Source organism: Trichosurus vulpecula, chromosome 5 (assembly GCF_011100635.1).
Source record: "Trichosurus vulpecula isolate mTriVul1 chromosome 5, mTriVul1.pri, whole genome shotgun sequence".
In the NCBI taxonomy this organism is placed as follows: Eukaryota; Metazoa; Chordata; class Mammalia; order Diprotodontia; family Phalangeridae; genus Trichosurus; species Trichosurus vulpecula.
In genome coordinates, this window is record NC_050577.1 from 277,406,792 (window position 1) to 277,418,074 (window position 11,283).

General features: G+C 39.9%; 1 protein-coding gene across 1 annotated transcript; it reads right to left on the bottom strand.

Annotated features, from left to right (window-relative positions):
* Positions 1 to 2,223: 2,223 nt before the first annotated feature.
* LOC118851334 (olfactory receptor 8S1-like) lies at positions 2,224 to 10,768 on the bottom strand. Its single transcript, XM_036760785.1, has 2 exons — positions 10,729 to 10,768; positions 2,224 to 2,936 (listed from the first exon to the last, which is right to left on the bottom strand). The coding sequence occupies exons 1-2, from the start codon at positions 10,766 to 10,768 to the stop codon at positions 2,224 to 2,226; spliced, it is 753 nt and encodes a 250-aa protein (XP_036616680.1).
* Positions 10,769 to 11,283: the final 515 nt, after the last annotated feature.

The window sequence follows — 11,283 nt, forward strand, 5'->3', positions numbered from 1 at the left end:
GCGGGAAAAGGACTCATATGTACAAAAATATTTATAGCGGCTCTTTTTGTGGTAGCCAAGAACTGGAAATCAAAGGGATGCCCATCAAATGGGGAATGACTGAACAAGCTGTGGTATATGAAGGTAATGGAATACTATTGTGCCATAAGAAATGGGGATGATACGGACTTCGTAACAACCCGGAAAAACCTACACGACATAATGCTGAGTGAGCGGAGCAGAGCCAGGAGAACATTATACACAACCACAGATATATGGATTCCATGAGGACTAACCCTGACAGACTTCGCTCTTCTCAGCAACACAAGGTGCAAGGACAACTCCAAAGGACTCATGATGGAGAATGCTATCTACATCCAGAGAAAGAACTATGAAATTTGAATGCAGATTGAGGCACACTTCATGCTTGCCTTTTTTTCTTCTCTTTTGTTTTTGTGTTTTTTTTTTTGGTTCTGTTTCTTCTTTCTCATGATTCATTCCATTGGTCATAATTCTTCTCCACAACTTGACTAGTGTATAAATTAATTCAATGCAGAAAAAAAAAAGAGTCTGTGCTCCTTGAGTGAAAGAAGGATTCATTGTTATCCTCTCTGTCCTTTGTCTTGGTAATGGTAACTCAGAAAGGCCTGCCTGGCTATCAGTGAAACAGACCATTTTTCCCATGAATGTTACCTAGCTTTTGAATTTGATCACCATCTTGATCTGAGTTTTCTTGGTATTTTATTTATTTCTTCTCTTGATATTTTTATCATTTTATTTCCTCTATCAATTCCTTCTGAGGGATAGCAATTTTATGATGTCCTGAGGAGTTTCTAGTTTTATTCATTTGTTGGTGGTATTTGAGTATATTTTTCATTTCTCATTTCTATTTCTACTTCTCTTGAGCCATAATATTTTTTTCTTGTAACTCTTATTTGTTTGAGTGATTCTCCCCCAACCCCCCCCCAAACCCCCACATTTTTCCATTGAAAATTTTTGGTAGTTTTGGGTTTTTTTTCCAGCATTTTGGTTGCCATTTTTGAGGGTGATATTGAAGAACATTTAGAGTCAGTGTGGGAAGTGGATAGAGTGCTAGGCTTGTAGTTAGAAAAATCTGGGTTCAATTCTTGCCTCTGAAGGTATGTCTTGGACAAATGACAATCTCTATCTACCCCAGCCATACCCTGATTTATTGAGTCATACATGGGCTTTATTTGTCTTGGAAGAGGGAATGACCTTACTTAAAATTGTACCTCATAAAATTGGGAAGTATGGTTTCATTTCTTTGGACTTGGCCCATTGTCCTATGGCTATCTGTTCTCTTGTGGTTGCTAGTGGTAAGAGTCTTTGGAAAACTCACAAGGGACAGAAAGAAAAGGGAGAGATCTCAGGACTCTTGGTTACCAATTGTATTGGTATCCATGGTTGAAAGAAGGAATAATAGTAACAGTGATTTTAGCAACAGTAACTTAAATTTGTCTATTTACAAAGCTGAGAACCTTGGTGTTGGTAGGCAGGAGAGAACAGGTTAGGATATTCTTACACTGAGAACTCACAGAACCTTCACACAGACGTGTATTGAAAGGCTACTTTCTTGTGTTATCTTTCTCATCCATCTTCCTGGAAGTTCCCCTAGAAGTGTAAAGTTTGAATTTTTCCAAAGCAACTTTTTTCCAAAGAGAAGGGACAACCAAAATAAAACAGGAAATCATGGGTTTACAGAATCTAACTACACAGGGTAGTAACACAAATGCTCACTGAATGAATAGACAAATACCTCGTATAGTATCAGCTGAGTATTTCCGAGAGCAAGGAATGAGATCTTCTTTGTGTAGTGAAAAGAAAGCTGGATTCTGAGTAGGAAGACCTGGAGTGCAATCCCAACTTTACCCCTAATTAGTTGTGTGAACTGGGATAAACCACTTGATCTCTTGATGCTTCCATTTCAGAATCTATTAAGTGACAATAGTAATATGATAATGAAGACAGAATAAGAATCCTAATACTGCCCTTACTTTACAAGGATTGTTAGGCTCAAGTAAGCTAATGGAATGTTGAATTACTTTGGAAAGAATATATCAAGGAGCAAGGGTAGGATAGTTTAGACTATCATTACTGTGATTTCTTTGGTCCATCCCATTTCTGAGGCTGTCAGAAAGTTGAAGGCTTCCTAGACGCTGTACTGAAAATCACAACTTCTCAGATTCTGCTCATAAGCATCATTGCTGATGGAGTTCTTAATCATCAGGTGCCGGAGAGGATACTCTTCCTTTCCCACATTTTCTTTATGGCTAGTTTGACTTCCACATTCTTCAGACTGTAGATGATGGGGTTCAGTAGTGGTGTCACAATGCTGTACTGCAGGGAGATGACTTGCTCCAGGATGGAGCCTGTAGCAGGGCTTAGATATCGGCCCACACCTGTCAGGAAGAACAAGGTCACTATGATCATGTGGGAGGAGCAGGTAGAGAAGGCTTTGCTCCTGCCTGAAGCTGAGCTGATCTTTAGGATGGTAGAGACAATTTGAGTATAAGAAAACATGATGGGGAAGAAACAGCCAATGACAATAATAGAGAAGGAAGTGAACAAGATCATCTTGTTAGGGAAGAGGTCAGTGCAGGACAGAGGTAAGAGCTCAGGCATCTCACAGCTATAATGGTGGATGAGGTGGGGGCCACAGAAGTGCAGCCTCAACAAAGGCAGGGTGTTGAGCAGGGAGATGGTGACCCCAAGTAGACAAGACCCACAGGCCAGAACGAAACAAAATTGTTTGTTCATGACCATCACATAAACCAGAGGGTTGCAGATGGCTGAGTAGCGGTCATAGGCCATGGCTGAGAGGACAAAGGCTTCAGATGAACCAATGAAAAGTATCAGTCCAATCTGTGCCAGGCAACCATTGAAAGAGATGGTTTTGTTCTTGGCCAGGAGTAGTTGAACCAACTTTGGTACCATGACTGAGGAATAAAAAATATCAAAAAAGGATAAATTCACCAGGAAGAAATACATGGGTGTATGCAGGTGAGAATCCATCTTGATGATTGCCATTATCAAAAGGTTCCCAGCCAAGGTGAGGAGATAAATCAACAAGAAGATGAAGACCAGGGTGTAATGGATGTGGAGGCTGCTGGAAAATAGTAGAAGAATGAATTCTGTGTCTGTGGTCTGATTATCTGGCATCATTTGTTCCGAAGAATCCCTCCCTGGGAAATAGAAAAGCACATCAACCAACCAACTAACAAATTTTTATTGACTATCTGGTAAGTGTTCAACACTATGCCCAACACTTAATGAATGGTCTTGTGGAAAATTAGGTCAAAATCTAGGGAGTTTATCAGTATTGTATATCAGTTTCATGACAGCATGCTTGCATGGGTTCCAATTAAAAAGGGAATGCTCTTATGCTTTTGCATTCATCAACGAGTGAAGCAAGGCTGTGTGATCCCATGCTTTTTAGCATGATGTTTTCAGTAGTGTTGTCAGATGCTTTCAATGAGTACAAACACGGCATCAAGGTCAGCTACTGCACTGATAGTAAATTATTCAACTTGAAAAGGCTACAAGCCAAGACCAAAGTAGAGGGAGTGCTGGTGCATAATCTTTGGTTTGCAGATGATTGTGCACTCAATGCAGCCTCTGAGGCTGAGATGCAGCAGAGTGTGGGTTGAGTCTTTGTTGCTTTTATTAATTTTGGCCTAACAATTAACACCAAGAAAACAGGTTCTCCACCAGCCAGCACTACACCATCCATATGTGGAACTACCAGTTACAGCAAATGGAGAAATTTTGAATGCTGTGGATAAGTTCATTTACCTTGGGAGTACATTTTCCAGGGATGTATGCGTAGGTGATAAGGTTGATGCATTCATTGCCAGAGCTAGCTCAGAGGTAGGGGTACTCTGAAGAAAAGTGGTATTAGAAGAAGAGGTATTAGATTGTCTACCAAACTGAAGGTCTTCAGAGCCATCATGCTGATTTTGCTGTTGTATGCCTGTGAAACCTGGACAGTGTACTAACGCTGTGTGCCATGCTAGGAAAATGAATTGCTTTCATTTGAATTATTTTAGAGAGATTCTGAAGATCACCTGGCAAGATAAGGTACTAGGCATTGAGGCCCTTTCTCAAGCTAAACTTACTCAAGCTAAACTGACAAGCTTTCAAACTTTATTGCAGTTTGGTAGACAATCTAATACCTCTTCTTCTAATACCACTTTTCTTTGGAGTATCCCAACCTTTGAGCTAGTTCTGACAATGAATGCATTAACCTTATCACCTATGCATACATCCCTGGAACGTGTGCTGGTGTGACATGGGAGACACTGGCAAAGTACCATGGTGTGTCCATATCAAAGAAGGCACTGTACTCTATGAATGAAGGAGCATTGCAGTAGCTCAAAAAAAAAAACACCAAAAAAAAACATGAGACGCACAAATTTGGAGAAATCTCCACTCCAAATATTTGTGTGGATTATTTGTGCCTGACCTATGTCAGAGACTTCCAAGCTCATACTTGTCTGATCAGCCACAGTCAGATATGCTGTACCTTGACCCCCATCATAGTGATGTCATTTTTGTCCTTTTTCAGAAGAAAGAACAATAACCATATTAATAAACAAACAAGTCAGATTCCAGAAAATTTAGAAGAGCAAAAGTAGGTAAATATCATATAACATACTCTCTCAACTACTCATTCAAATTCCACTCATACTTGTGAGTTTCTTCACCGGCAGTTGGCTGCTACTAGGGGCTCTAAGAATAATAACCCTGTGGGTTTACACTTCTAACACTAGATTGCTTACACGTTCCCCACAGTGTAGTTCCCATTAACAATCAGCCAATAGACATAACTAACTTTTAGCAAAAGTATTTATTATCTAGTAATAACAGTAGCTACAAAACAATCTTCCCAGGAAATGCAGGCAAATTCTCCTCACTACCCCCCAAATATACACAATGTCTGTGGGAAGACTGGGCAGAAATTTAGAGTACAATCATAAGGAAGTACACATATAGACGATACATGTGGCCAAGGAGCTGCCAACTGTGTACTGACTGCCTGCTCTCAATGTTTTTTCTCTCTATTGAGACCTCATCCCTCTGGATACAGTATCTCTTCAAGTTGTTCACCTGGGGTTATCTTCTCTTCATAGTCCAACTTTTTATTGCCAGGGATAGCTCTCACTTGAACCTATAACTAATTATCTTCTCTTCTGCCTGAGGTCCTTCTTAGAAGCACTTTCTTCAGCTATCTGTCTCTGTTTTCATGGTTGGAGTCTGTGTCTCTTCTCCTTGTTTGATGTAATGCTTTACTGGTCCAATAGCTGCCCTTCAGAATGACATGGTGGATGGCAGAGTATGATAGAGAAGAAGTCCTTTTTTTCTTTCCCCCCAACCTCCAAGAGTAATTCACCTTCACAGAGACTGGGTTACTCCTCCATTCCTACTTCTAAGAGCAGGCTTCCTGGTTTGAATAACTTTGAACTACTAAATATACCCAGGCTTAGTAATCTAAAGCTTTGCAAAACTGTATCCATTTTCATTTGTCCGATGAGGTTGCTCCAATTTGGAACTATGATCCAAAAAATTACTAAATTGTACACATTCTTTAGCTTAGTGATACCGTTAGGAGGCCTTTACCCCAAAAGAATAAAGACAAAGGAAAAAGGAGCCATAGGATCACAAATATTTATAGTAGCTCTTTTTGTAGTGTCAAAGAACTGGAAACTAAGGTGGTACCCATTGATTGGGGAATGGCTCAACAAATTATATTATATGAATATAATTAAATACTACTGTGCCATAAGAAATGACAAAAGGGGGGTTTCAGAAGAACCTTGCAAGGTTTGCATGAAGTGATGCAAAGTGGAGTGAGCAGAACCAGAACAGTATATGTGTATCTATACTGATATCAATATCAATATTGATATCAATGTATGATATCAAAGTAGCAAAAACGAACATTTTAAAAGACTTAAGAGCATGGATCAACACAATGGTCAACCATGACTCCAGAGGATAGATGATAAAGGATATTATCCACCTTCTGACAGAATGGTGATGAACTCAGGGTGCAGGATGAGATATATTTTTTTGAATGGTACCAATAAAGGAATTTGTTTTGCTTGATTAAGCATTTTTGTTATTAAGGTTTTTTTTTTAGTGGGGGGACATGGGAAGGGGAGATATATTCCATGTTCAGAGTGGGGTGTTTGTGCATAATTATGGTTAAATGAATATGACTTGAGACTACCCAGAGCATTCTCTGTGAGTTGAGCGGGAACTATAAATTGTTACAAAGATTTTAATTTGGACCAAATAACAAAGTAAGAGAAATGATTATTAATAGCCAATATCTTGGGGAGATGCAGAGCTCTCCCTTTCTTCCAAATTCCTGATTTTAAAAAGTTCAGTCTCTTGAAGGACATTGCTGATAATGAGATTGAATTAGCTCTCCTCGGACCCCACCCAATGTTACAAGGAATTTAATCTAAGATGGGGAAGCCCATGGAGTTCTATTGAAGCTTGGTGGAGACAGATCCTTTTGTCTAGATAGCCCAAGGCTATCTAGCCCAAGGGAATGGTCTGGTATGGAGATAGTTTGTCTGTCCAAGGGTGACATGCTACTCTTAGACCTTCTTTTTAATATAGTTCTCCTCCCATTGCATTGTCTAATCAGAGTCCATTGCAACCCCTCATTGAACACCTCCTTTTTGAAGGGTATATAAACTGTGAGTTCATTGCCATGATTGTCTTTGGTCTAAGAGACAGTCAAATGGCCATCCTTTTATTAATAATAACCTGCTGGTCTTATTAATAAAATGATTAAATTACCCAGAAACTATGTCTTTCCAACCTTTCTAATCATCACAAAAATAAATAGTAATAACAATAACTAATATTGTCATAGCACTTTCTATGTACTGGGTACTACCCTACGTGTTTTAGAATTATTATCTCATTTGACCCTCATGACTCTGGGAGGTAGATGCTATTATCATCCACTTTTTACAGTTGGGGACAAGGAAGCAAACAAAGGTTAAATGACTTGCCCAGGGTTATATAGCTAGGAAGTGTTTGAAGTCAGATTGGAACTCAAGTTTTCTTAACTCCCAGCCTGGTAGTCTTTCTGCTGCACCAGCCAGCTGTTTTAGAATAGCAAGAAAAAAAGAAAAAAAAAAAAAACCTCCTACACACCAAGGAGAAAATGCTCCATGGACTCCCATGCGGCTGGTGGGAGAGGAAGCACTATAGGTATAACTCATGATCCTTGGACTATGTCTTGATCTCTCACAGAATCACATTATTGCATAATAACAAAATTTGACAATTGAAGGGATCTTATCAGCTCTCTTGGTCCAATTTCTCCTGGATAGGAGCCCTCAAGTATACAAGATACTTAACAAGTCCTCATTTAGCCTCTGATTGAAGACTTTCAAGGGATCCATTTCATTCTCATTATTATAGAGTTTTTCTGAAATGAAGTCTAGGTCTTTTTAGTTTCTGCCCATTGGCCCTCTGAGGCCAAACAAAACAAGCTTAATTCCTCTTTTACATGATGAGCCTTCAAATGCTTGATGGTAAGGATGGGGAGGCTTTGAGAGTGCTTTTCAGTAGCAGAGAGGGAACAAGCAGATGGGGAGAGACTGAAGATATGGAAAGAGAGATCAAGGTTTCATGACAAGGAGGTGGCTTTGGTGAGCAGAAGGGTCACCATCTGAGACTGGTATGAAGGAGATAATGGAGGATAACATAAAAAGACTGTGTGATGGAGAGAACTGGTGAATGGCCTCCGTTTTCTTGGTAAAGTGTCAAGGGAGGTACACAGCTGGGAGAAGGGAAGACAAAGATACTGTGGGAAGCAAGAAGAGATGGTTTGGAAAGCTGATGTGCTGAATGGCATAGAGAAAGAATCAAGGAGGAGAAAAAGAATGATCTTGCTACAGTGAGGGACCAGTGGAAATTATACAACACATATTTGTAGATCCAGTCAGCAAGTTGTGTGACTTCTTCCAGCTCTGTTCAGCAGCACACATGTGAACAGACCAGGTAGATAGTGGGGCCTGGGGATAATGCAGAGTTAGGGCATTGCAAGGGATGAGTGGTGACAGGCCAAAGCAGCAAGGAATTCAAGAGTAGAAGATAATGTTCAGTTGAATTGGTTCACTAAGGAGCAACAGTAAGATCAAAATGAGAGGACTACTGCTTGGGGACAAATGGACCATGATAGTGGTCCTCTGAGTGCCAGGCCTTAAATAAAGTAGAAGCTGATATTGTCACACAGCAAGCAGCCTCATTGTTTATCTTTTTCATGTTCTCAGTCCCTAAGATTTCAATCAGCTTTCGAGCACAGACTTCATTAGGGACAAGAAAGTCCCCCGGTAACATCAGTCCCCTGGAGGCACACTGCTAAGCATTGAAAAGATCTTAACTGGCTCTTTGGCTTGACCCCCACAAAGAAAACCAACTCTTCAGACACAACATAAGGGTCAATTTGTCACTCCTTGTCACATAAGGGTCACTTAGCACTGAGGTCCTACATTTCCTTTCTTTTATCTCTAATTCTCCAGCTAACATTCTCATAAGGGCTTAAGGAAAACAGCTTCTGCCTTCTTGCTCCCAATTCTCAACTGTCTTGGCTCCCTGACTGTTTTGATATGTTTGAATGTTTTGAGTGCTAATTCATGATCTGAGAAAAATTGTGGAAAATACAAGAAGTTTTGCAGGAATGGAGATAGTTAAATGCTGATCTAATTTTCAAAAGGGAGAAAGTGGATTATTCAAATTATAGGTTAATGATTTTGACAGAAAAAATAGGATGGTTCATGAGCCCTTAGAAAAAGAAAGACCATCTACAAAAATCAGAATGGGTTCATCAAGATTATTGGGTTATGACAAACAAAAGTTATTTCCTTTTTTTGTCAGGATCACTACACTGAAAGATTGGAAGGATACCATATATGTGGCATATCTGGATTTCAGCAAGACATTCAACAAAGCCTTAAAATGTCCTTGTAGATAAGATGCAAAGATATCTATATATCTATATCTATGTATATATTGGAGTATAGTAAAATAGATTGATATCAACTTAGAGGGAGACTTCTAGTAATGTAATGCAAATCTTTGTTCTAATGACAATTTTTATTGATGACTTTGCTGGAGGTTCATTTGGCAAATTCTCCAACTGGTGGATTATCAAAGCCGAGCATGATAATAGTACAATAGATGAAAGAATTAGGGTCCAAAAAGTTCTTGCCAGGGTAGGATGATGAAAGAAATCTATTAAGTTGACATAATAGAGATAATTCTTAAACTTGGTGAGCAAAGCACAGTATGGTCAGGCAATAGTTACTTTGAAAAAAGATGAGGGAGAGGGATCTAAGAGGATTGTAAGGCCAGCAAGATGCCACCCTGTGATAGGGCAGGCAAAGTGTTTACTAGCCCAATTTTAGGCTGCATTGATGGAAGCCTAGAGTGCAGCACAAAGCTGGTGACAGCCCTACTGATACAGTCAGAGGACAGTGTTTAGGACTGGGATCTGAGAGAATGCCAAGCAAGAGTCATTTGAAGGAACTGGGCATATTTAGCCCAGAGGAGAAAAGATCTGGGATGGATGTGACAGTTGTCTTCAAATGTTTGAAGGGTTATGATGTGCAGAAGGGATTAAACATGATTGATCCCAGAGTTCAGAAGGAGCCACTTGTGAATGGCAGGCCAGCTGTCTGGGCGGTTAAAAGGACCCTATTGCTGAGCAATGGGAGTAAGGAGCTTTGGCCTTATATGAAAGACAAGCAACAGTTTCTGGGGAAAAGGAGAAGCTTTTATTTTGACAAAAATAAAAGTGTTAGGAGGCTCAAATGAGATAATGGAAGTAAAGAGTTTTTCAAAACATAAAGCCATTATATAAATACCAGTTATTATTCTTACTGTTAGCCTACAGTCACAGGTGATGGTGATGACCTCACTCTCTGAGCCTTCTATTGTACTCCTGCTGAATTCAAGTAATGTCTATAGAGCAACACAGGGGTGTGCTAGTAAATGTTTAACAACCAGGCTCCCCGGAGGCAAAAAAAGTGTGCAATACACTTTTATGTTTAATTTTCATTTCTCATACTTTCTTGAGTCTAGACAATCAACAAAACAATTAATCAAGCCTTGATTTGTAGCCACCATTTCAGAAGTGAAAATTTAACAGTTGTCTCCCACAACTTGCTAGAGCTGGCTCCAGTGCAAGTCTGGATAAAAGCTTCAGGCTTGTGGAGCATCTGTGGGCAGGCAGGAAGACCCAGAGCAGCCTGGGGTCAGCATGAATCCCTCTATTTTCTTTTCATCTATTCTTCTCAATCCCTTGAAGCCTGACACGTGGCTTCCCTCCTCTACTGAAACTTCTCCCTCACAGGCATCACTGAATAATCCCATTCAGTGGCCTTATTTTCCATTTAGTTTTTATCTTCATTGACAAAGGGGTTAAAGTATCTGTTCTGCTAGAATCTGGCCTCATGACCTTGGGCAAGTGTTTTTAAAATTTCCTTTAATGGGCCTCAGGTTGCTCATTCATGAAATGAGGGAGTTGGAGTAAATGATCTTGAAATTCCCTTCCACCTTTAAATCCTATGATCCTCTGAGAGGCTGAGCTTCCTCCTACCTCTCAGGCTTTTCCTCATTTACAGGGGCAACCCCTTCCAACTTTTCCTCAAGTGGTTTTTTCAGGGAAACTAGAGGGACTTAGGAAAGAAAACATCAATTTACCTTGACTCTGGGCCATAACATAGGCAATGTCCACCATCATCACTACCCACAAGTATTGATTGGGCAGCTACTGTGGGTAGATGCTAGTCAGCCTGAGTCTTCTTTCTTTTCTTCCTCCTCCTCCAGAATAAACTGCCCATTCATCTGAAAGTCCCCAGCACTTGGAGCAACCAAAACATACTTCTCCATATCTGTGTCCCTTAAATAGTCACAGGTTTCTTCAACTTGATGAGATGCTGGTTTGAATGTCAGACTCTTTGACTACCCTGGGGGAGGTTTCATTGTTATCATTCTAGAGAGTATATTAACATATGGGATTGGATTCAATCCCAGAATATTGTTTTTTATTCTAGGCTCTTACTCTGGGGATCTTGTCCCTATGGAGTCTTTTGCTTAACAAGTTAAAACTCCTCTTATGGTAACTATTATTTCAGTTTTTTTTTTGGCAAGCAGCTGTCCTCTGGAGAAGGGGTCATCTTATCTAAATCTCTTCCTTGGGATACTATAAAGTTTAACCCATTTGAGGTCATTGGTGGCTATTAAACCTTGCTGGTT